The 27,753-nt window shown below is 38.5% G+C and overlaps 1 protein-coding gene across 7 annotated transcripts in view; it reads left to right on the forward strand.

Moving 5' to 3' along the window:
- acj6 (abnormal chemosensory protein 6) overlaps positions 1–27,753 on the forward strand; it is a 1,105,866-nt gene that overhangs the window by 948,125 nt on the left and 129,988 nt on the right. For 4 of the 7 annotated variants that reach the window (XM_067782334.1, XM_067782333.1, XM_067782335.1 and 1 more), the window contains exons 6-7: positions 14,412–14,569; positions 14,624–14,821. The exons of 1 other annotated variant lie outside the window; for it this stretch is intronic. In XM_067782334.1, coding sequence (XP_067638435.1) covers positions 14,412–14,569; positions 14,624–14,685 — 220 coding nt within the window. In that variant the 3' untranslated portion in view covers positions 14,686–14,821. Of the gene's footprint in view, positions 1–14,405; positions 14,570–14,623; positions 14,822–27,753 lie in introns of all 7 variants that reach the window. 2 more of the 7 variants (XM_067782337.1, XM_067782338.1) reach the window with 2 other exon arrangements.

Below are 27,753 nucleotides of genomic sequence, written 5' to 3' on the forward strand. Positions count from 1 at the left end.
CCTATAATGGTTACATCAGGGGTCGCACAAGGTAGCCATCTGGGCCATTTACTTTTTTCTTTATTTATAAATGACATCAGCCAGTGTTTTATATTTTGTAGTTGCTTGACGTACGCCGATGATCTAAAACTTGATTACAGAGTTAAACACATTAGCGACTGCATAGAGCTACAGCAAGACACCTTGGAATTGATAAAATGGTGTAATAGTAACGGTCTTTTCTTGAACTTCTCCAAGTGTAATGTTGTCACGTTCACTCGCCGTCCTCAGCTATTAGATTAACTATAGCGACTCATTCAATCGTACAACTACTGTCAAGGATTTGGGAGTATACTTAGACTCGAAGCTTAGGTTCGACTTTCATAGGGAGTATAAAATCAGTGCTGTTAATTCCAAATTCGGCTTTCTCAAACGTAATTCCAAAGACTTTTTTGATCCGCTAACGCTGAAAAGTCTTTGCACTAGCCTTGTAAGATCCATTTTGGAATATCGACATCAAGGCGTAAATATGCACTTTGTGTGCAACGTCTGGTTTGCGTCTGTGAAGCTACATCTCGTGTGCATCTTCCCTTATGCTGCTACAATCACAAATGTTTTGTAGGCTGACTTTTTTTAATTTCCAATTCAAAACTCATTGCGAACATATTTTACTAGCAATATAGGAGTACTACATACATATATCATTGTGGATAAGACAAGTGAGGTATCTTCTGCATGGACGTCAAAATTACAAAAAGGACCGATCACCTGATTTTTAATGTGACTATCGTGGTCTCATCTTTTATTCCTTTCTATCACCCGCTGAAGATAGCCGTCCGTATGCACCGCCAGTTTTTTTTTTTTTTACTAAAATTTTCTTGGTCGCCATCTGCCAGCAGTCCATGTAATTAGCTAAATCATTTTCATTATAATTCCATACGCAAATTTTTCTAAGATTCTTTTTTAAGGTGCTATACCTCTATATTACAATTTCAATGACACTTTTACTTCGCTCATTACACTGAATAATTAAAATTTGCACGTATTTTGAAATGCGCTCGCTCGTTCCGTTTTTTATTTCTTATTTCTATTTTATTTTGTTTTATTTCGAATTTTGTTGCTCTTTTAAAATGGATGACTTTTGTGGTAAATGCGATAAGAGTTTTGGCCGGAATGACAATACTGGTGGATTTGTGCATGCAGGTGGATAATTTGAAGAATCTAATTGCGAATATTAAATCATCAACGAGTAGTGAAAAAGTGGAGAGTCGAAACAAAAACAACGCTAAAGAAAAAGCAAAGAGTAACAGAAGCAATACTGAAAACAAGAATAACATTGATGTACTCGCTGCCGAAATAAGTGCGCTAAAAACACATATTACTTTATGTGCATTCATTTTGGACAACAGCAACAATAATAAAATTAACAATTGCAATGCTGCATTAGATTTATTTGCTTTTTCGCCTTCACCTATTCCTCAACGTTCGCAATCTGCTGTTCTTCCCCTCAACTCGGCCAGGGCCTCTCGTACAGACAGCTAATAATACATCGTCTCTCGCTGCGCCTATCACTCCTTCATTTGCGGCTGTCGTTTTGTCACCGTCCGCTACCACCAGCGAGTGTGCTCGTGCTAATACCAATGCCAATGCTTTTGAAAAAAATTCTGCTACCGCTAACACCAATAATGCATGTAAAGTTGTTGTTGGTACAAGCACAAGTTGTGAGCTTAATGTCCCTGCTCGTCTGGAATGGTTTCATATAGGATCGTTCAAACCGTCTGTAGAAACTACTCAAATCACTACGTATATAGCAAAACATACTTGCATTAAAGCAGTAAATTCTATAGCATGCTATAAATTAATAAAAAAAAGATGTAGCGATAGAGACAGTAAGCAGAGTAAACTTCAAAGTTGGAGTTCCATCCTCAGATAGTGCTAAAACTATGGACTCAGGGCTATGGCCGTCAAATGTCAAAATCCGACCGCTTAAGTTTTTTCAAAAATTTATCCCGACAGAAGAAGAACAGTGAGCGATGCGCCTATCACAAACTCAAAGCTCACAATATATTATCACAATGCCGATGGTCTGCGTACAAAAGCAAATGAGCTATGTGAATCGGCAGCGACCCATGACTTTGATGCATCATACTCGTGGAATACTGTCGAAAAGACAGAATACTGCAACCAGGGGTGGCTGTAGCATCTTCTCTGGCAAGTCGTGAAGTGCAACGACATGTTAATGATGCCAACATTGAGCAAATTTGTATTTCTGTAAACATAGGAGACACATTCCTTGATAGAATAAATGAGATTTTATTTATTGCTAGTTACATCCCACCAAATAACAAGTATGGAATTACAAGTCACATATTGGCAATATCAGCTTTACCATTGATTCTCTATTACCTCACGAAACGCCCTGTATTTTGAGTGACTTTAATCTGGGTCCTATTCAATGGGTAAGAGATCCTGATGACGGCTTTTTAACCACTTTTACCTCTAAAAGGGATGTCGAGCACATACTCCGTGATACAATGTACTCCTTTAACCTATCTCAAATTAACGACATTGGAAATGATTTAAACAGAGTGTTAGATCTATTTTTATAAACAATAATATATCCTGTGATATTTCTAAGTGTGATATGCCACTCACCTGTGAATAGGTTCATCACAAAGCAATCTCTATCCTGTTCTCATTCTATAAATACGAAAATAACTCCACTGAACCCGAGTACTACTTCCATTTTTACAAGGCAAATTTTACGGCTTTGAAAGCGTTTTGTGACTCCATTGATTGGAATTTAATCTTTGAGCAATTAGACTTATCAAATATGTATATAAAGTTCAAAAGCGTAGTAGAAGAAAGCCTTAACTTATACGTCCCAGCCCACAGAAAAAAGATACCTTTCAATCTCCCATGGTGCACAAAAGAACTTTTGAGGTTAAAAAACCGGGATTCAAGGGGTTGTGTAGCGCAATATATAGCTTCTCCAACCCAATTGTCAACCTCACCTTCGAGCGGCGAATCCCGTTTCACTAACAGACGAGGCTCTGGCGACCCCAAGCTCCTCATGGAACTTGGGGGTGGGGAGGGAGGGATGGCCTGAAGGTTTATGTGGCCATATAAATCGTTCCCGAGATGGTCGGGCCAGCACCTTAATGGTGCTGTGTTGCCGGAGCGTATCGGATCTGTATCCGACAAAGGACCATCACATCGATAACACTCCCCAAAACCTTCGGGGAGTAACTAATCGCTACAACAACAACAACAGGTTAAAAAACCAATGAAACAAAGCGCATAAAAAATTTAAGAAAACTGGCTCTGCTGACGACGAAACAAAATTTGCTGAGTGTAGGAAGAAATTTGAATGCTTATCCAAGTTCCTACATGATAAATATATTAGTTCGCTTGAGACTAACATAAAAGCCAACCCTAAATCTTTTTGGGTTTTTGTTAACTCAAAACGAAATTATAATGGTATGCCGAAATCAATGAAATTTGGAGGCAAAGTTGCTTCCTCAACTCAGGAAGCATGTGAGCTCTTTGCTGACTTCTTCGGGTCGGTATTTAACAGGTTCCGAACAGTTAGTACGTCACATGATAAATCTGCCATAGTGGAGTCTGTAAATATTGGTCAGTTCACGGTTACAGAAGAAGAGGTCCTGGAGTCCCTCATGAATTTTGGTTTTTATCCAGGGAAATCTAACAGCACAAATTTCGCCATATTTGTAAATTTTGTGGGTAATGCGATTGAGGACGGCGAACAAGTGGACTCTGTACACTGATTTCGTAAAAGCTTTCGAAAGTTTCAATCATATTCTATTACTTAATAAACTTGAGAAACTCGGAATCCACTCCAACGCTCCAGTTGGCTCGAATCATATCTCCAAAGGAGGAAATGAATAGTAAAGATTGACAGCAATCTCTCCAAGCCTATAATGGTTACATCAGGGGTCCCACAAGGTAGCCATCTGGGCCATTTACTTTTTTCTTTATTTGTAAATGACATCAGCCAATGTTTTAACTTTTGTAGTTGCTTGATGTACGCCGATGATCTAAAACTTTATAACAGAGTTAAACACATTAGCGACTGCATAGAGCTACAGCAAGACATCTTGGAATTGATAAAATGGTGTAATAGTAACTGTCTTTTCTTGAACTTCTCCAAGTGTAATGTTATCACGTTACTCGGAGAAACGCATGCATAATGAACAACTATTAGTTTAACGATAGCGACTCCTTCAATCGTACAACTACTGCCAAAGATTTAGGAGTATACTTAGACTCGAAGCTTAGGTTCGACTTTCATAGGGAGTATAAAATCAGTGCTGTTAATTCCAAATTCGGCTTTCTCAAACGTAATTCCAAAGACTTTTTTGATCCGCTAACGCTGAAAAGTCTTTGCATTAGCCTTGTAAGATTTTGGAATATGCCTGCATCACGACTCAGACTTCGTGACACATTCCAGCCGTTAGAAAGAGTTCAAAGGGGATTCACTAACTCCGCCCTTCGATGAATATTCACTTTTGAATCGATGCCATCTTATGAACTAAGATGTAGAATTTTAAATATTCAGTGCCTTCATAGTCGAAGGTAAATTTGTGGTATTCTCTTTATCATAGACCTTTACGGCAACAAAATCGATTCTCTGGAACTACTTTTTCTTCTCCCTTTCTATGCACCTGAAAGGTGTCTAAGGGACAAATACATTTTCTACGTTCAAACGCGTAGAGCGAATTTTGCAAATAATGAACCAATTCACAGAATGATTTCCTTATGTAACTCTGTTTGTAATCATGCCGATTTTAACTCATGTAAAGAACATTTTACAGCTGATGTTTTTGATTACTTTCTTTTCAATTAATATGTTACGGTATTCCTATTAATATATAAATATTTGTACATTACATATGTAAGCCGTAGCGAATTATTTACAAAAATGTTTGCTATTATGTCATTGTAATTTTAAATTTGTACCATATATCAAATTTTTTGAAATCATACCTTTTAACTGTTTTTAATTGGGTTTGTGACAGCGCACTGCCCTCAAGTGGTCCAATGAAACCAGGCTAATCCTGTTCAAGCCGAGTCAGTGGTAGTAAGGTAGTGCTTTGTTAACCATCGAGATCTAAAATATAGAAAACCTCATCAGCTAAGGAAAATTAACAGAACAGATTTTTTAATACTAAAAAGCAAGTCCGAAATATCAAGTGTGCTTGAGTGGGAGTTGTAGTTCTGACACAAACAGCGGAAGGGCTCATTCAATTCAAAATTTGTTCTGCAATGTATTAGATAAAGAGGTTTAAAGTGTCTGGAAGGGACACTAAATTTTACTTCGCTTCGCTTCCCTACAACTGGGGAGATTAGTAAGTTTCAGGCGATTAGTATAACGTGGCAGATTATATGTACAATCCCAATGAAATTCTCTTAAGGAAAAAAGTAAGAATTGCTTTTGGAATGATTCTAGCCGATCAATATGAACCTGGTAGATCGGGCTCTAAATTATTGCACCATATTCTAATATCGGCCTGACTTACTTACTTACTTAATTGGCGCTTAACCGTCTAAACGGTTATGGCCGTCCAACAAGGCGCGCCAGTCGCTCCTTCGCTCCGCCAACCGGCGCCAATTGGTCACACCAAGGGAGTTTAAATCGTTTTCCACCTGGTCCTTCCAACGGAGTGGGGGCCGCCCTCTACCTCTGCTTCCATATGTGGGTTCCGATAGAAACACTTTCTTGGCCGGAGCATCATCTTTCATTCGCATAACATGGCCTAGCCAGCGCAGCCGCTGCGTTTTAATTCGCTGGACTATGTTGATGTCTGCGTATAGCTCGTACAACTCATCATTAAATCTTCTTCGGTACTCGCCATCGCCAACGCGTAGAGGTCCATAAATCTTTCGAAGAACTTTTCTCTCGAACACTCCCAAAGCCGCTTCATCTGCTGTTGTCATGGTCCATGCTTCTGCCCCATATAGCAGGACGGGTACGATAAGTGACTTGTAGAGTATGATTTTCGTTCGCCGAGAGAGGACTTTACTTTTCAATTGCCTACCTAGTCCAAAGTAGCATTTATTGGCAAGATTGATTCTTCGCTGGATTTCAGTGCTGATGTTGTTGCTAGTGTTGATGCTGGTTCCCAAATAAACGAAGTCTTTTACTATTTCGAAATTATGGCTGCCAACAGTAGCGTGGTTGCCAAGGCGCATATGCGCTGACTCTTTGCTCGATGACAGCAGGTACTTCGTTTTGCCCTCATTCACCATCAAACCCATCTTTACCGCTTCTTTTTCCAGCTTGGAGTAAGCAGAACTAACAGCGCGGGTGTTTAAGCCGATGATATCAATGTCATCAGCATATGCCAGTAATTGCACGCTTTTATAGTATATTGTTCCAGTACGGTTAAGTTCTGCAGCTAGTATAATTTTCTCCAGCATCAAATTAAAGAAATCGCACGATAGGGGGTCACCCTGTCTGAAACCTCGTTTAGTTTCGAACGGCTCGGAGAGGTCCTTCCCAATTCTGACTGAGCTGATGGTGTTGCTCAACGTTATTTTGCACAGCCGTATAAGTTTTGCGGGGAAACCAAATTCAGACATAGCGGCATATAGGCAGCTCCTTTTCGTGCTGTCGAAGGCGGCTTTAAAGTCGACGAAGAGGTGATGTGTGTCGATTCTCTTTTCACGGGTTTTTTCCAAGATTTGGCGCATTGTGAAAATCTGGTCGATGGTAGATTTACCAGGTCTGAAGCCGCACTGATAAGGTCCAATCAGCCGGTTCACGGTGGGCTTCAATCTTTCGCACAATACAGTTGAAAGGACCTTATATGCGATATTAAGGAGGCTGATTCCACGATAGTTGGTGCATTTTGCAGTATCCCCCTTCTTGTGGACTGGGCAAAGAACACTTAGATTCCAACCGTCGGGCATGCTTTCGTCCGCCCATATTTTGCTAAGAAGCTGCTGCATGCGCCTTACCAACTCCTCGCCGCCGAACTTGAATAGCTCCGCAGGCAATCCATCAGCGCCCACGGCCTTGTTGTTTTTCAATCTGGTTATTGCTATTCTAACTTCGTCATAATCGGGCGGGGGGACATATCATCATCGATTGCGGGATCGGGTTCTTCATCTCTGCGCGGTGAATTGCTGCCTCCATTTAGGAGAGCAGAGAAGTGTTCCCTCCATAATCTAAGCACTCTCTGGACATCAGTTACAAGGTCGCCGTTTTCATTCCTACAGGAGTTTGCCCCGGTATTAAAACCTTCCGTCTGTCGCCGTATTTTTTGGTAGAATTTTCGGGCGTTATTCCTGGTGGCTAGCAGCTCAAGCTCCTCGCACTCACGCCTTTCTGCTTCTGCTTTTTTCTTCCTGAAAAGGCGTCTCGCTTCTCTTTTCAACTCACGATAGCGTTCACACACTCCTCTTGTCGGGCTCGCTTTTAACGTAAGCCTGTAGGCAGCGTCTTTTCTTTCGGTTGCAACGCGGCATTCTTCATCATACCAGTTGTTTTTTCGTGGCCGCCGGTAACCAATTTTTTCCTCGGCGGCAGTATGAAGTGCTTTGAGATATGCTCCCACTTCTCCTGTATTCCTTCAGGATGAGTTGTGCCCTCAGAGAGCAGGTGTGAGAGTCGAGTTGCGAAATCATTGGCAGTCTGTTGTGATTGAAGCTTTTCGACGTCTAGCTTTCCTTGTGTTTTTTGTTCCTTGTTTTTAGCCGCGTTGAGGCGGGTGCGTATTTTGGCTGCAACGAGATAATGGTCCGAATCGATGTTAGATCCTCGGATCGTTCGCACATCTAAAACACTGGAGGCATGCCGTCCGTCTATCACAACGTGATCGATCTGATTGCGAGTATTTCGATCAGGAGACAGCCATGTAGCTTGATGTATCTTTTTATGCATGAACCTCGTGCTTGATATGACCATGTTTCGAGCACCGGCAAAGTCAATCAACCTCAGTCCGTTAGGAGAAGTTTCATTGTGTAGGCTGAACTTTCCGACTGTAGGGCCAAAAACACCTTCTTTGCCCACCCTGGCGTTAAAGTCGCCAAGCACGACTTTTATATCATGACGGGGGCAGCGCTCGTATGTGCGTTCTAATTGTTCATAAAAAGTGTCTTTCACCTCATCGTCTTTCTCCTCTGTCGGCGCATGGGCGCAGATGAATGATATATTAAAAAATTTTGCTTTTATTCGAATAGCGGCGAGACGCTCGTCTACAGGCGTGAACGCCAGCACTTGGCGACAAAGTCTCTCTCCCACCACGAATCCGACGCCGAAACTGCGCTTATTCGCATGGCCACTCCAATATATGTCACAATTTTTGATCTTCTTTCTTCCTTGCTTCGTCCAACGCATTTCTTGGATGGCGGTGATGTCAGATTTTGCTTTGACGAGGACATCAACCAGCCGGGCATCTGCACCAATCCCATTCAGGGAGCGGACGTTCCAGGTGCATGCCCTCAATTCATTGTCCTTCAAACGTTTGCCATGGTCGTCATCAATAGAGAGTGTATTTATCCGAGGCTTGTTGTTATATTTCATTGGAGTATGGTTTTACGTGGCGGGTCCCAAGCCCAGCGCACAACCCGCTCAGCGGGTGTGAAAATATTACTTGGCACGTTTATATAGCGAGCCGCTTGCTCCAAGACAGACGCCCGCTTGCAGCCGCACCTAGAGGTGTACAGACGCTGCCGATGAAATCTCCCCCGGCTAGCCCTTAAACCGATTATGTCAGAGTGGCCTAGCCAGGTGGTCGCCTTCTCACATTAGCTCACCGCTAAACGGGTGTTTAGCGGCTACCCAGATGATACTTGGCCGCAAGCGACCGGCAGTAGTGAGCTGCTTGAACCGCATGCAAAAGAATCGCTCTGGCCATTCCCAGGTGAATGGCGGTCAGAAGCTTTCCCCACTTTCGTGGACTTCTACACACGGCCCCTCTATCGGCCTGACCAATGTTGTAAAAAGAGTTTTGTAACGTACGGGTTACTATATTCTTTAGATCATCGGTTTACAAACGTCAGAACACCTCTAGCCTTATTGACAGTTGCAGTAATATGAAGCTTGAAGATATTTTTGCTGTCCATATTAACAGCAGGGTCTATAAAATTGTATATCTGTTCACGATTATAATTGTTAAAAGTGTAGGAAGCTGGCTGAAGTAATCTACGAGAAAGCACATAAATCTGCATTTTTCCAGATTAAGTGGCATATAGTTGATGTCGGACCAATTGACCAATATGTACAGATCTTTTTGTAGAAAGACATTTCTTCGCATGGCGCATAGGATACAGCAAATTCTAATTATCAGCGTACATCAAAATTTGAAAGAACTTTATTTTTGTAGAAATAAAGTTTTTAAACAGCAAGAACAGAATCGAACCAAGGTGGCTGCCCTAAGGAAGGAGCTCCAGAAGTTACATCAATGACATCGGACAAAGCATTTCTAAAGATCACTCTTTGAGTTCTGTCCAGAAGATAAGACGATATCCATTGCGTGAGACTTGGTTGAAAGCCCAACACATCCAGTTTATACATAAGTAACGAGTGACATACTTTGTCAAACGCTTTACTAAAGTCTGTGTATACAACGTCCGTGTGCCTGTTTTCTCGGAACCCATTTGAGGCATGAGTTGTGAATTCAAGCAAGTTCGTAATTGTAAATTTTCCCTTGAAAAATCCGTGTTGGCAACTAGCAATTGATGTAGAGATCGCAAGTGTGAGCTGGCTGGTAACAATAGCTTCAAATAAGTTTGAAATAGCGGAAGCTTAGCTGTGCCGCGATAGTTTTCAATGAAAGACCTACTCCCGCTCTTATGAAGATAAAGAGAAAAGATTCTTGCTACGCTGACGGAAAGATTTCGCCCTGTAAAGATAGATTAAACATGTTAGATAAAGGTTTATAAATATAGTCTGCGAATTCTTTTTAAAAGCATGTATGAATCATATCAGGACCGCTTTAGGGTTCTGAGATAAAATAAAATATTTTTATGAGAGATAGTTGGGGTGGTGATTAAGTTGTGAGAGTGCAATTTATAGGGATAATTGTGAAACTGAGCGTATGCATTTAGAGAATAATTAGATTTGAAAAATTGTGCAAAGAAATTTGCAATATCTTAATTATCGTTGGATATAAAATCTCGGTATTTCATAATTCACGTTGCTTTTGGAGTTTACAAAACCATAAAACGGCTTTGGGTTGCAGATAATATTCTTTTTATCTCACAGATAAAAGCTTTATAACACTTTCTATAGAGTTCAAAATTCTTCTGACGTAAAATTTAATACTGCAAGTAGTCTTTGCTTAAACCTGATTTTTTTATACCCAGCTGTACTTATACACAGGGTATTATAACTTTGATTGGATAACGGTAGACGAGATAGATATAGACTTCCATATATCAAAATCATCAGTATCGAAAAAAAATTTGATTGAGCCATGCCCGTCCGTCCGTCCGTCTGTCCGTTAACACGATAACTTGAGTAAATATTGAGATATCTTCACCAAATTTACCAAATACAAGAGCTTATCTTGACCCAGAATAGATTGGTATCGAAATTGAGCGAAATCGGATGATAACCACGCCCACTTTTTATACTCAGCTGAGCAGAGCTCACAGAGTATATTAACTATGTTCGCATAACGGTAATCCGTAACGGCATAAACTAATCGAGATAGATATAGACTTCTATATATCAAAATCATCTGGATGAAAAAAGAAATTCATTTAGCCATGTCCGTCCGTCTGTAAACACGATAACTTGAGTAAATTTTGAGGTATCTTGATGAAATTTGGTATGTAGGTTCCTGGGCGCTCATCTCAGATCGCTATTTAAAATGAAAATCGGACTACAAACAACCACGCCCACTTTTTCGATATCGAAAATTTCGAAAAACCGAAAAAGTGCGATAATTCATTACCAAAGACGGATAAAGCGATGAAACTTGGCAGGTGCGTTGACCTTATAACGCAAAAAAGAAAATTAGAATAATTTTGGACAAAGGGATTGGCACCGCCCACTTTTAAAAGAAGGTAATTTAAAAGTTTTGTAAGCTGTAATTTGGCAGTCGTTGAAGATATCATGATGAAATTTGGTAGGCACGTTACTCTTATTACTATATGTGTGCTAAATAAAAATTAGCGGAATCGGATGACGAACACGCCCACTTTAAAAAAAAATTTTTTTTAAGTCAAATTTTAACAAAAAATTTAATATTTTTACAGTATAAAAGTAAATTATGTCAACATTCTACTCCAGTAATGATATGGTGCAACAAAATACAAAGAAAAAGAAAATTTCAAAATGGGCGTACCTCCGCCCTTTTTCATTTAATTCGTCTAGAATACTTTTAATGCCATAAGTCGAACAAAAATTTACCAATCCTTGTGAAATTTGGTAGGGACATAGACTCTATGACGATAACTGTTTTTTGTGAAAATGGGTGAAATCGGTTGAAGCCACGCCCATTTTTTATACACAGTCCACTGTCTGCCCTTCCGCTCGGCCGTTAACACGATAACTTGCGCAAAAAACGATATATCTTAAATAAACTTAGTTCGCGTACTTATCTGAAGTCACTTTATCTTCGTATAAAATATGGCCGAAATCCGACTATGACCACGCCCACTTTTCCGATATCGAAAATTACGAAAAATTAAAAAAATGCCATAAATCTGTACCAAATATGAAAAAAGAGATGAAACATGGTAATTGGATTGGTTTATTGACGAAAAATATAACTTTAGAAAAAACTTTGTAAAATGGGTGTGACACCTACCATATTAAGTAGAAGAAAATTAAAAAGTTCTGCAGGGCGAAATCAAAAGCCCTTGGAATCTTGGCAGGAATACTGTTCGTGGTATGACATATATAAATAAATTAGCGGTACCCGACAGAAGATGTTCTGGGTCACCCTGGTCCACATTTTGGTCGATATCTCGAAAACGTCTTCACATATATAACTAAGGGCTACTTCCTTTTAAAACCCTCATTAATACTTTTAATTTGATACCCATATCGTACAAACACATTCTAGAGTCACCCCTGGTCCACCCTTATTGCGATATCTCGAAAAGGTGTCCACCTATAGATATCTAAGGCACACTACGTTTTAAATAATCACTAACGCCTTTCATTTTATACACATGTCATACAAACACATTCCAGGGTTACCCTAGGTTCATTTTGCTAAATGGTGATTTTCCCTTATTTTGACTCCAAAGCTCTCAGCTGAGTATGTAATATTCGGTTACACCCGAACTTAGCCTTCGTTACTTGTTATATATATAACACTTTGGAAACACACAAAAAACATGATTATTTAGTAAATAATACACCTAGAATGTTGAAATTTGACGTGTGGGCTGATATTGAGTCTCTTGATAAAAATTTAAAAAAATTTTTCAAAATGTGATAAAATCAATTTTACAAATATTATTAATCAAAAATAGTTAAACCTATCATAACAAAATTCTGCGGAGAGGTTTCCTTTATTATAAGGAATGCTTTGAAGAAAATTTAAAGAAATCAGTTAAGGGCCACGCCCACTTTTATATAAACGATTTTTAAAAGGGTCGTGGACGAATAAAATAAGCTATATCTTTGCAAAAAAGGGCTATATATCAATAGTATTTCATTTCCCAAGTGGATTTATACAATAAATAGGAAAAAATTCAAATTAAAAAAATTGGCGTGGCACCGCGTTTTTTATGACTAAGCAATTTTCTATGTTTCGGGAGCCATAACTCGAAGAAAAATTAACGGATCGTAATAAAATTGGGTACACAAATTTTCCCTGTAGCAGGAAATATTTCTAGAAAAATGGACGAGATCGGTTAAAGACCACGCCCACTTTTATATAAAATATTCTTAAAAGGGTCGTAGACGAAAATAATATGCTATATCTTAGCGAAAAAGAGCTTAGTATCAATAGAATTTTACTTTCTAAATTGAATTATAACATTAAATTTAAAAAACTAAAATTGTTGCAAATGGGTGTGACACCGCCCCTTTTATGACTAAGCAATTTTCTATGTTTCGGGTCCATAACTCGAAGAAAAATTAACGGATCTTAATAAAATTGGGTACACAAATTTTCCTTATAGTAGAAAATATTTCTAGTAAAAATGGACGGGATCGGTTAAAGACCACGGCAACTTAGATATAAAACAAATTTAAAAGGGTCGTAGACTAGAATAATAAGCTATAACTAAAATTAGTTTTGAATCAATGATATTTCACTTATCAAGTTTTATTGTAAGAGGAAATGGGGATACTTTTTTTTTAAACGGGCGGTGCCACGTGTTATGTAGAAAAGTAATGAAATGAAAGTGAAATTAAATGTACAATTGAAGCTCACGCTGAGTATATAATGTTCGGTTACACCCGAACTTAGACACCTTTACTTGCTAAAGTTGGCTTTGGCCAAATTAAAGTCAAACCCGAAGTCTGAACCACACGGATTACTACCGCAGTCTTTAAGGTTTTTTATAATTTCGTAAACTATCTCTAAAGAAGGATGGTGTCTTTTGGTAAGACCAGAGGATCTTTTTTTAAAACATGGTGAATGTGTTTATTTATTAATAGGATCGGATTTTTTATCTTGGCGAGAGTATGCGTAATTGGATACCTCACTAAAAAATGTTGACCCAATTTTTGGTGCGCCTCCTAAGCTGCACAAAAGATTCAATACTCGTACACCCAAATACTTGTCGGTATTAAAGTCCAATGTATTTTAATAAAAAAATTACAAAATTTTATTTATTTCTACGTTTTGGGCAATTTTCAGTAGTATGACAACAAGGTATGATCTTGCTCATCCTTCTTACACTTACAATAGATAACCTGAATGCACAAGACCATAGTGAAACTCAGGGTTAAGGGCCATTAAGATTTAATAAAGCGCTTAACCTTTTGCAATTAAAGCATTCTATTAAAATAAATATAAACTTTATTGGTAAGCGATGCTTGTCCAGAATTTTTCGGAGGATTTTGCGAATCTAAAATATTATGAAATATCAGCTTTTGGCATACTGTCCCTTCGCGTTCGATTTCAAGTCTACACAGAACTATGCTATGAGATTTGATAGGAAGCACTACGTTTTTAGTTCATTAAGTCAATCGAGATAATTAAATTTTCCTTTCTATGTAGTTATGATTTGTGCTTATCGCCGTAGTAGATTAGATTGCATAAAAATAAATCCTACATATATAGGGTGCCTGCCTATGAAGAAGTTAGTATATAATTTTGTTGTAATTACTTTTCAACAGAATCTCTTGAAACATTTTTATTTTGGTATTCGAAATCAACAGGTCTATTTAAACTCTTGTGGGCACCCTGTATAGGGCATATTTAAATTGGCAAGAAAATCTTAAATGCAACTACTTTGTAACAGTAATCTATATCGAGTCTTTTTTCAAGAAAAAGGACTTCCATTGCGGCGCCCGAAAAACGTTCCCTGGAAGCATATTTTGCGGTACAACCAAGGCCGTCGGGAGAGAAAATTGCTGCCATTGCTGAGAAATTGGACTTGAAGAAAAACGTGGTTCGTGTCTGGTTCTGCAACCAAAGGCAAAAACAAAAACGTATGAAATTTGCTGCAAAAAACTGACAAACAAATAATACAGCCACACAATTAGGTATAGTTAGTAGTGTCACTCCTTCAATGACTGGGCATGGATCAGGAGGGTTCGGATACTGATAGTCGCTTTTTCTGGAGGCTTTTACCCATAGATCTGGCACATAATCACGATGATACATACTTTTTATAACCATTGGGCTACTGTGGATCAATCATAAAAAATGGAGTATTAGTCTGTTATATTATTTTATCAAAGGTAAGATTAAACAGAAATTAGCTTAAATTTTTATTTGCAACTTACATATATATATATATATATATATATATTAATTGCAAACACTTTCTGCGAACTATATTATTGAATTTATTATTTCCTGTATGTATTAAAAGGATTCTGGCACTTAACATAATGTATATTCAAACGATTTTTCATCATCCCTTGTCAAAGTTGGTTTAGAGACAAACCGGTTGCGGCGTTGCACCATGAACAGTATCGTTTTTCGTTCTCCGAAATATGACAAGGGATGACGAAAAATCGTTCCAATATACATCAGTTAACCACATTGTCGGAAAATTAATTAATAAGGTTATCCGAGAAAAAAGCAAGGAGATCCTAGATGTATCCCAGCCACCATGAACCAAGGGAATCTGTCCACCATCAAACTGGCGAAAAATGGTCCTCAAAACAAGCAAATGCTGGACAATTTTGAGTTTTATTAAAAAATAAAAAATGTGTTTCATATGTAGTGCAAGAGAAATATCATAAAACTACTGCTGATTGAAATATCTCCCTATTTAAGCTGCCAGACCAAAAACGTCCTAACCCTGAATGTTTTTCAAAGACACCCTACCTCGGTTAAAGAACGGCCTATATCAGAATGTTTTCATAAACGCCGTGTTTCGAAATGTATTGAATTGATGTTCAGATAGGGCAGATAGGAACAAAATATCTAAAAGCTAGATCCAATGCAGACAAAGCTCTGCTCGAAAAGAAGCGATAACCGGTTCAAATCTTGCAAAAAAATCTAAAAAAAAGAATTTTCCAAATATAAAGAGAAAACACTTCCCGCTAGTGTTGCGAGTAATGTTTCGGCATCGCCCGGGGAAAAATGCTTGTATGCTCATATTACTATCAATAAAGCATGCATTCTTTGACCAGCTTATAATAAAAGAAAAAAATATATATCACAGAACGTTCACTTGAAACGTTTATAAGCAGTGCTGCTAAAAAATTTTTATATGGAAGTGCAAATCACAATACATGTTCAAAATTGTATATGTATGTACTGAAACATTTTTTGTATTTAAAAAAATATACATACATATTTAAAAAATTTTAATTGTTTCAGGTCGGAAAAAGTTGAATATTTGGTTTCAAGTTACACAATTTTTGCTTAAAATATTACGTAAATAGTTATATCATGAACATACAAGAGCCAATAAATTTAATACTGAAAGTAGCGAACAATTAAATTGACCTCTAGCCTCAGTTTTTGTAGGAACCTCTTATATAAGTTAACACAACAAACGTTGCAATAACAAAATTATTGCATCACAGCAATATCAAGTGACAATGCGAACATTTAATCTGATTGTCTCCTATGGGCAAACGACACCACACGCGTTTCCAAAATATGATGACGCTGCTACAACAAACCCGGCAAATATTCCCAGCACATGCAGGTGCAACGTGACCTGACAAACATACAAATATAGAATTAGCCGTGGAGTAGATTTAAAAGTAATTGTAAAATCAGTTCTAATTTGAAAGTGAACGAATAAAGTCGGACTTCGTGTCCACAAAAAATATGTTTTTTAAGGATTTAATGTAGTAAAATCCTAATTGGCGCCCGAGCGGTAATAATCGGGTGAAAACGCGCAATAAAATTGTTGTGGCAAAGACACCTCAAGCAGGTGCAAGCCACTGTGAGTTTAATAGGAAATCAGTTAAAGTGCTTAATCGACCGATAAAAAACAAGCTTCAACCCGGAACAATCGCGCCAACCCGATAAAGGACCAAGTGCAGGAAAAGAGGCCCCCTAGTAGCGAAAGCAAAAAGGAAACTTACAGATATTAGCCGCCTGCCCAGGAGACGAGGATGTTCCTGATTATAGCGTAAGGAAATTAGAATTTTAAGAAAAACCTGTGAATCAAGTGAAAATTAAAAAAAAGTGAAAATAAGAAAAGAAAATTTATTTAAAGAAAATTTAATAGTATAAAAATATTTAAAAGAAGTAATTTTATAGGAAAATCTATGAATTAAGCGGAAAATTTTTAAAGAGAAGAGAAAGTAAGAAAATTAATTTAAAGGAAATTTAATAGGAACAAATTTCTAAGTCAGATAATTTTTAAAGAAAAGTGAATTTAGAAAAGAAACTAATTAAGAGAAAATTTAATAGTATAAGAACCTTCAAAATAGGAAAACAAAACTAACAGTAGGACATAGGATAGGATTTAACAATGAAATTCTAAACTACGATACTAGGTTGTACGAAAAAAAAGAAAAAAAAAATCTGCGATTCGCCACCCATAATATAAAATTCAGGAAAAGCTAAGAAATAAACAATAGCAACAAATAGCCATTAACAAAAGTACAAACGCTCATTAAATTATCCGACCAAGTGTGCTGAACCCCCAAGCTAATCAAGCTCCCCAACCCGCCCAACCCTTACCTCAAACATCAAATAGCCAAAGCAACTCCACTACCGAATTAGAAGCCCTAATTACTTCAGTTGTCACTAGAATACTTAGGAACGAAGGACGACAATATTTCCAAGCCCTACTTAACCCCAACGCCGACTTAACCAACGCTACTGACGAAACTATTAGACCAAAGCTCCAATCTTGACAAAGTCCCGGACATAGTACGCAGTATCCGAGATTTCAGCGGAAACCCAGGCGAATACAGCTCCTGGAAGAAAAGCTTCGATAGGGTCTTAAAAATTTACGATTCATTAAGAGGAACCCCTAAATATTTTGGAATTCTATCCGTTATTAGAAATAAAATTGTCGGCGGTGCAGACATTGCCTTAGAATCATACAGTACGCCCCTTGACTGGAAAGCAATTTCCAGAAGTTTATCACTACACTATGCGGATAAGAGAGATATTACCACTCTCGAATGCCAACTCACATCCTTGGTGCAAGGAAATTGTACGATCTAACAAATTAACAAGTCTGGAAATGAGTCAGGAGTCACTCTCGCTCCTTACACAGATTTATAGGCACAAAGCCCTTGACACATTTATTAGAGGCTTAAAAGGCTATCTTCCCCGACCCTTAGGGATGAAAGAGACCGAGGATCTCCCTATACTTATGTCTCAAACTCGAAAACCAAGTTTCCCGTAGCAGCTATTCCTTTACACAACCAAGCACGACTCGAAAAGTCAATCCCATTATCACACCTCCACTGCCACCAAGGAACCCGCAGTGCAAACCCCAACCATTCTATCTGCAACTCGCGTATATCGCTGGACCGCACATGCAACCCCGACACCAACAGTTGCCCCAATATTACCAACAAGTCACCCAACCAAACCATCAACTTCAACAACCCTGGCAAAACTATCGCCAAACCCAACCACCTAGACCAACGACTCCGAAGCCGCAACCTCGTCCAGAGCCTATAGACATCGATCGCTCCACCCAGTCGAGAGCACTAAACTACATGAATAGGCCAAATTTCAATAAACCAGCCGAAAAAAGGACGTCAAACCTTTCGCAACAAATACCACTTAAACAGCAACGGAATTTTCACATAGACACAGCCGCACAAGACGAACAATATTACCAGGAAGACCAGCACCATCACCAAAACTGGACACCAACTGAAGAGGAATACGAGAGATACACTCAGAGAAAAAATCGTTCTAAAACGAACGAAACAAGTTCAAAATTAAGAACATTCGTTGACAAAAGTCTGTTAAGTACGTTTTTTCTTAACTCATGACCGATGGGCTTGTTTCAAGAACAGTTTTTCTAAGCACACCGTTCGTATTTTATGACCACTTTGGTATTGATATGTGAACCTTCTGTGCTCATTTCAAGCACTACTTGTGCTTAAAATAAGATTTTTCGTTCTCACGCTTCGAGAACGACTTGTGGTCGACTTAACAGTTTTCGTTCTCAATTCAAGAACGGTTTGGGCTTGCTAATTGATGGGAGGGGAAAGTATTTTTTTCAATAAGTACCCATTTATTTTTTATTAATAATAATTTTTTTGCCATAAATAAAAAATATTTATAACAAAAAAATTTTTATTACAGTGCAAAAATTTAAGAAAAAATGCATAATATGCATTTTTCTTATGTTTCTCTTATTAAGAAATTATTCTTATTTGAAGATGTAATCTGCATATATACTTAAAACATTTCATAGCAAGTTTGAGGATTATCTGTGCATAAGTGAATGGAAAAATAATTGAACGAAAAATAAAAGTTAAAAAATTGCTTTAAAAAATTTTATAGTTTGACGGTGATCGAACTCGCGCCACGCGATCACAACCACAACATCATAACCGCTGGGCCACTACGACTGCTTCACAGCTTGCGCCAAATGTTGTGTTTAACATTGTAGTACACACGAATTTTACCGTTTCTTTTTACTTGAACTTAATTTTTAGACCAGCCGTTCTCTTTTCAAGAAAATGGTTGTCAGTTCAAGAACAAGGTTGCTGTTTTGAGAACAGGTCGGTCGTGTTTCAAGAACAAAAAAGTAAGAACATGAAAATCTTGAATTGAGTCCGGTGGTGCTGGATTTTAGAACGGCGTTTTTCTCTGAGTGTACGTGGTCAATGCAGAGCACGAAGATCTACTGCAGGAACACCCTGAAGATAATCAAGCAGATTTTATTGACGTTAATTTTTTAGGATGAAGAGTTCCTCGTCACCCTACGTTGAGTTTAGAACGAGGAACGGGAAAATCCTTAAAATATTAATTGACACCGGTTCAAGTAAAAACTATATACAACCTCAATTTGTCTCGAAACCCATCCCCAACGAAAAACCCTTTTTCGCAAATTCAATAGCGGGTCAAATTAAGATCACCCACCACACAATAATAAATCTTTTTGGAAAATATAATGCAAATTAAAAATTTTTTATTTTGCCAGAATTAAAATACTTTGATGGGATCATCGGCAACGATAGTCTCAAAGATCTCCATGCAACCATTAACGTTCGTGATGATATAATAAAGTTCGGTAATGGTAAAGAAGTTAAAATTAAACAAATGCTTTTCCCTCCCGTAAACAAAATCGAAGTTAGGACCGAACATATGACACCCTCTCAAAAATTTTATATGCAACAACTTGTAAAAAAATATGATCAATTATTTACTGAGCCAAACGAAAAGCTAACCTACACCACTACCGTAGTAGGCGAGATAAGGACGTCTTCCGACACGCCCGTATTCACTAGATATTACCCATACCCTGTTGGAATGAGAGAATTTGTCACCGACGAAATTCAAAGCTTACTTAATGATGCCATAATAAGGCCATAGCGTTCCCCATACAACTCACCTGTATGGGTAGTCCCAAAAAAACTAGATGCCTCTGGGAAAAAAAGTATAGACTCGTAATCGACTACAGGAAATTGAACAACGTAACTGTGGCCGATAGGTATCCAATACCCGAGATTAACGAAATAATTGCACAACTAGGAAATAATAAATACTTTTCCGTACTGGACTTAAAAACCGGATTCCATCAGATACCCTTAAAGGAATCTGACATCGAAAAAACAGCCTTTTCCGTCAACAATGGCAAGTACGAGTTTACAGGACTCCCTTTTGGGCTGAAAAACGCGCCGTCCATATTTCAAAGAGCCTTAGATGACATTCTAGGGAATTACATAGGTAAAACCTGTTATGTCTATATCGACGACATAATAGTTTTCGGCGACAATGAAGAAAGCCACCTCCAAAATATCGAACAAATATTTCGCACTCTTCAAGAAGCGAATATGAAGGTACAATTAGATAAATGTGAATTCTTTCGAAAAGAAGTAGAATTCTTAGGATTCATTATCTCACCTGACGGCATCAGAACCAACCCTTCAAAGGTCGAAGCAATTCAAAAATTCCCATGTCCAAAAACTTTGAAAGATTTAAGATCTTTCCTTGGACTATCCGGCTACGACCGCCGCTTTATCATTGATTACGCTAAGTTAGCGAAACCCCTGGCCGCGCTCTTAAGGGGTGAGGAGGGACGCATTTCGAAGAATGCATCCAGTAGAAAACAAATAACTCTCGACAGCACAGCATTAGACGCCTTCAACAAATTAAAATATTCACTTGTGTCAAAGGAAGTAGTTTTAGCATATCCGGGCTTTACCCAGGACTTTCATCTCACCACCGACGCCTCCAACTACGCGATCGGCGCCGTTCTCGAACAATCAGGCAAACCAATAGCCTACATATCCCGTTCCTTAACAAAAGCCGAAGAAGCATACGCTGCAAAGGAAAAAGAGATGCTAGCGATAATTTGGGCAGTCAATAGCTTCAGAAATTATTTATACGGTTCACCTAAACTGGTAATCTTTACGGACCACCAACCCATGACTTTCGCTTTGAGCAAAAAAAACTACAATGGCAAGATGAAGAGGTGGAAGTGCATCTTAGAAGAGTATAACTATGAACTACAATATAAACCAGGAAGATCCAATGTGGTTGCCGATGCACTCTCTAGGCCTCCTAGTAGTACAGAAAACAATAGCCCATCAACTGCCACTTGTCACAGCAGCGATAGTTCCTCACACGACCTAATACCCAGTTTGGAAACACCCATTAACGTATTCAAAAACCAAACCCTCTTAAAATCACGCCCGATATCAACATATCAATTGTCAGGATGTACCGAATAAATTTATGTAGATTTAAATATATAAAGTCTTTATTTCTTCACGGTTTATACAAGACTGAATGTGGTTAATAAAAATGTAAAAGCAATTCATATCCATAGTGAAAAGAAAGATCTAAAGCAAAATGTCAAATATTTAGAGATGCGACAGTGCAAAAGTAAAATGAAATAAAATGCAGCTCAAACTAAGGTGACAGCTCGGCCTTTCCTGACGGAAACTCGTCTCGAGTTTGATCTAGTGTAATGCTGGTATCATCTTCGGTATCTGGTATATCATCAAGTTCAGGGAAAAGTACGCGCCATGGTTTGAGCTTATCACTACTCATAACGGTGCAAAATTGACGATGTTTAAGTTGTGCACCATCGACATCCTTGATAACATAGCGATCAAATCGAAGAACCTTGTCGACAACATACGGCCCACGATATTTGTGTTCTAGTTTTCGAGACTCCCCCGTACTTGGAATGGCACTTTCGATCAAAACCAAGTCACCCTCGTTATATTTATGAGGTTCTTTGTGCTTCGCGTTAAACCGTCGTTTCCAAGCAAGACGTGCTGACTCGATATTGTCAATAGCGTTTGACCGTCGTTGGCTCATAGTCAGTTCATCCAGATTAACGTGATCGTTGTGTAGCGTCGCAAGGATTTTATTACCACTAATATCTCGTAGAGGGAAATCGAAGACTAAATCAATTGCTGAGTATTTTGTTGTTGCATTCACATGGGTGTTAATAGTCCATTGAAGACGGCGCAAATTCTCATCCCAACCCTTGGGATTTGCAGTGGTACTCTTAAGGAATGCCAGTATTGACTGATTAACCCGTTCGGCCAGTCCATTTGATCTAGGTTTTCTAACAGCCACTTTAATGTGTTCGATCTCATTATTTTTACAGAAATCATGAAACATTGATGATGTAAACGATGTTCCTCTATCGGTAATAATCTTCTTCGGCAGTCCGAAGTACATGGTCAACTGATTTAATGCATCTATTACTGGTTTCATTTTTGTAGATATGACAGCTACAATTATCGTATATCGTGTCAATGCATCCACAATGACAAGGATGTGCTCATTCCCACGTCGACTCTTTATAAATGGCCCCAAGTGGTCCATGTGTAATACTTCAAATGATAGCTTGGGTACCTCCATACCATACAATTGGCATTCTTTTTTCGCAGGGTCACGTGCAAAACAACATTCTATACACCCCTTTAGATATCCTTTCACAAAATTACGGCTTCTTGGGAACCAAAACTGCTGCGATATACGCTTAATGGTTCCATCAATTCCAGGGTGACCAACGTCGTCATGACATAGCTTGACAACTCTCCAACGCATGCCACTAGGGATCACCACCAATAACTTATTTTCGCTCATCTTATACAATCGATGATGTTTGATAACAAATTCCTTTTCGTACATCTTTCGCTGCTTTGACTCGGTCTGCTTAGTGAGAACATTCACAATGTCATTCAAATGTGGATCTTGTTTCTGCATAGTGAAGATCCAGTCTTCTAGTGCCATATCAACTGACATAACACATGAGGACACATCTTCGGACTGACTTGGAGCTTCAACCCGAGCTCGACTCAATGCCTCGACGTGATTCATAAGCTTTCCTGGACGATGTGTAACTGTATAATCATATTCAAGTAGTTTTAATAACCATCGTGCTACTCGTGGAATCATGGGCTTTTTGGACTTCAAAGTTGCAATAGCACTGCAATCAGTAACAAGAGTGAATGGCTTACCCAGGACATACATACGGAACCGTTGGCAACCTTCGACTAAAGCTAATACTTCTAGCTCATACCCATGATACTTACGTTTAGCTTCATTGCACTGCCGACTATAATAGGCAATTGGTTTCAGATCTTTATCTTCTTCTTGTAACAACATAGCTGCAATACCAATACTACTAGCATCAGTATGTACCTGATGATTTTTCGACCCACAAAAAATTCCCAAAATAGGTTCTCGTGTCAATAAATCACCTAACTGGTCGTACGCCTGTTGGCATTCAGTTGACCATTCAAACAAAACGGTTTTCTTAGTTAAATGCGTTAACGCAAAACAAATTTCCAGAAAAAGCCGGTAAGCCCTAGAAATCGTCAAATCTCCGTAGCATTTGTAGGCACAGGATAGTTCTGTATTGCAGAAGTTTTAACGCGACCTGGGGTTATACCCATCTCATTTAATTCATGACCTAAGAATGTTACGCTGTTCTGCATGAACGCGCATTTTGACAATCGAAGCGTTAAACCCTCTCGACGAATAATATCCAAAAACTCTTCAAGGTTCTGAATGCCTTCTTCAAATGTATCCGACGCAATCATGACCTCATCAACGTAGCTCACAGCCTTCGATTTAATAGGCTCGATAAGATGCATCATCATTTTATGGAATGTGCTCGGTGCATTACGCAACCCAAATGGCATTCGTTTAAACTCATAATGCCCGTTATGTGTTATAAATGCTGTTAAACCCTTTGACTCTTCGTCAATCTCGATCTGGTAGTACCCAGACATCATGTCTAAAGTGGTAAAATACTTCTTACCTGCCAAAATGGATAATGTCCCCTCGACTGTTGGCATAGGCCATGGCTGTTTTTGTGTGATTGCATTCAGCTCCCTGTAGTCAACACAAAGTCGGTGCTCCCCATTAGCTTTAGGCACCAACACTATTGGAGATGCATACATCGAACTAGATGGAGGAATAATATTTAAATTGAGTAGCTCACTAATGATATTTTCTACTATTTTCTGTTTTGGAATAGGTATTGGATATGGGTTACGCACTACCGGTTTGGATGAAGTCAATGAAATTTTCATTTTAGATACACTACATTTACCAATTTCTCGCAGTTCTTCCCCAGAATAATTTGAGTACTTATTCAAAACTTTTTTTAACTCTAACTGTTCCTCAACTAAAAGTTTATTATTTACATTAATTTTATTTTCATCAATTGTCCCGATATAACATTGTCCATTCTCAATAACAACACGACTTTTAGATAAAATACCTGTCCCGATTATGGCATCATACGCCATTAGTTCATTGTCAATAATTAAAAGTTCAGATTCAAAATTTTTGTTATCAATCTTAACTGATGCATTTATTAATTCACGACACTGAAACTCACCCCCGGCAAAACCATGTAACGTTTTATCGCATAGCATTATTTTATTCTTACTATTGTTCTCGCATGACATTTCTGTGTGTTGACACTTTTCAGCAACACTGCGTCGAACAAGAGATTTGCAACTGCCTGAGTCAATCAAAGCTTCACACTCAACACCGCTTATTGAAATAATTTTAGTCAAATTTTGTTTGGGTTGCACACTGTCTTTAATTGCATTAATTTTCTCTTCATGGTTATTCACACTTTCAGCCATTTCACTATCGTCTGCTATTGCATTGACTCGCGATTGATTTCGTTTGGGGCAATTCTTTGTTTCATGAGTGACCTGGGCACAATTTCCACACCGTAATTTCTTTCGCGGTTGCTGACAATTTCGTGAAATATGTCCTCGATCACCACAATTATAACATAATGGGCCATCTTTTACGTTTACATTCATATCTCTTTTGCTCGAATTAGAATTATAATGATTGGTTGAATTAAATGTCGACGCCTTCTTGGAATAATCTCTTCTCATACTCATGACCGTATTATTCAAAGCTTCCAACAAATCAGAACACTTAACAAAATGCATGGCTGTTAGTGTCTTCCGTAAGCCATCATCACTTAAACCATTGATTATATACAGCATTATCGCATTATCTTCTAGGTTTCCCCGACGTCCTAGAGCTAATATTTTAAAATAAAATTCATTTACCGATTCTGTTTTGTTCATGCGTGTGTTCATAAGTTGTATGTGAATGTCTGCAGAATTGACTCTACACGGAAAATCATTTAAGAAAGAATTAACAAATTGTTGCCACTGTCTAAATACAGGCTGTGAATCGACCCACAATTTCACAACACCTTTAAATTTACTTTGTATTGCAAAAAGTAATACGCTGTCATCCCAATGATAAGCGTATTTTAATTGTTCAACGCGTTCCACAAATTGCACAGATGTCATATCTTCTTTACATGGATCAAAGTCTGGTAAAATGTCAATTATTTCGCGAACAATACTTCTTCGATATTCATATCTGTCATTATCATTTATTCCTCCTCTACCATTTGTTATTTCACCACGAATTATTTGAATATTTTCAACGTTCGAAACATGTTGAAAACTGTCTACCCGTGGCGACGATGCTGTCGGCGACAGAGCATCACTCATGTATGTCAAACATTTTTTAATATAAAGATATTGCATGCGCGAACTTCGGTGGAAAGCAGGGGAGCGTAACAAAATTCTAGTAGGTCACTTTCACCACACCAAAAACTTTAACACAATTTTTAACATAATTTAAGCACAGATATACACTGATTGGAGTTTTAGTGAGTAAAAGTTAAAATTCTGAACACATTAGCTGAATAAAAAGTGTACAAATAATTATTAAATAACAAATACAGAAAGTGGTAGTTTAACAAATTCTGCTGTGGTAAGTGGTGAATGTGACCTACTAGAATTTTGTGAAGCTTGCCTCACACGATTTTTCGTCTATGCAATGGGTCTATATTATATCGTTTCTGTGTATCCTCCTCATGGAACTTGGGGGTGGAGAGGGAGGGAATTGCCTGAAGGTTTAATGTGGCCACATAAATCGTTCCCTAGATGGTCGGGCCGGCACCTTAATGGTGCTGTTGTACCGGAGCGTACCGGATCTGTATCCGGCAAAGGACCATCACATGGATAACACTCCCCAAAGCCTTCGGGGAGCAACATTATCGCTACAACAAAAACAACAACAACATCACCTCAGAGTCCTCGTGCGCTCCTGGCTCAGTCACTGCGTTTACAGTTTCCTCACTCGAATTGGCCATGGTTTGTGCTATTTCCCCTACACTATGTATGTTCTTTAATTGATATTGTTGCAACCGTGCAACTAGCTCCACCTTGTTGCCTGTCGTTTTTTCGCATAATTTCGGTAATTGCTCTTTTAATTCTGCTATCGTAAGTTTGTGTACGTTCATACCCGAACTTTACTTTTACGGTTTAAAATAAACTTATTAGAATTATGATACCGCGTTTTAATTAAACTGCACATATGGGTTTTATTATCCCCTTCTGAACTCTGTCAGGATGTTCCGAATAAATTTATGTAGATTTAAATATATAAAGTCTTTATTTCTTCACGGTTTATACAAGACTGAATGTGGTTAATAAAAACGTAAAAGCAATTCATATCCATAGTGAAAAGAAAGATCTAAAGCAAAATGTCAAATATTTAGAGATGCCGCAGTGCAAAAGTAAAATGAAATAAAATGCAGCTCAAACTAAGGTGACACAATTCAAAATAGTTTTCCCGACTTATCATAGACACATTGTAGAGGAACCAGACTACGATACTACACGACTAATTAATATCCTTAAAAGATATTTGAATCCATCCTTTATAAACTGTATAAAAACAGAAGAATCAGTAATGAGGAAAATCTAAGAAATCTACCCCATCCATTTTAGATCTTACAAAATAAGGTTCACCCAAAAACAAGTACAGGACATCATAAGTGAACAGGAGAAAGAGGAAATGATCATAAAGACTCATCGAAGAGCATACCGAAAACATTGTGAAAATAAAACCCAAATTTTAGAAAACTACTTTTTCCCAGCCATGTCCAGAAAAATAAAAAATACAATTAAGAACTGTTTGGTATGCAGCGAGAATAAATACGATCGCCATCCCAATAACCCCGAATTGAAAAAGACGCCATTACCACAGTACCCAGGTTACATCCTTCACATCGATATATTACTTACTTACTTAATTGGCGCTTAACCGTCTAAACGGTTATGGCCGTCCAACAAGGCGCGCCAGTCGCTCCTTCGCTCCGCCAACCGGCGCCAATTGGTCACACCAAGGGAGTTTAAATCGTTTTCCACCTGGTCCTTCGAACAGAGTGGGGGCCGCCCTCTACCTCTGCTTCCATAGGCGGGTCCCGGTAGAAACACTTTCTTGGCCGGAGCATCATCTTTCATTCGCATAACATGGCCTAGCCAGCGCAGCCGCTGCGTTTTGATTCGCTGGACTATGTTGATGTCTGCGTATAGCTCGTACAGCTCATCATTAAATCTTCTTCGGTACTCGCCATCGCCAACGCGTAGAGGTCCATAAATCTTTTGAAGAACTTTTCTCTCGAACACTCCCAAAGCCGCTTCATCTGCTGTTGTCATGGTCCATGCTTCTGCCCCATATAGCAGGACGGGTA

The sequence above is a fragment of the Eurosta solidaginis genome, chromosome 4, assembly GCF_040869045.1.
Source record: "Eurosta solidaginis isolate ZX-2024a chromosome 4, ASM4086904v1, whole genome shotgun sequence".
NCBI classification, from domain to species: Eukaryota; Metazoa; Arthropoda; class Insecta; order Diptera; family Tephritidae; genus Eurosta; species Eurosta solidaginis.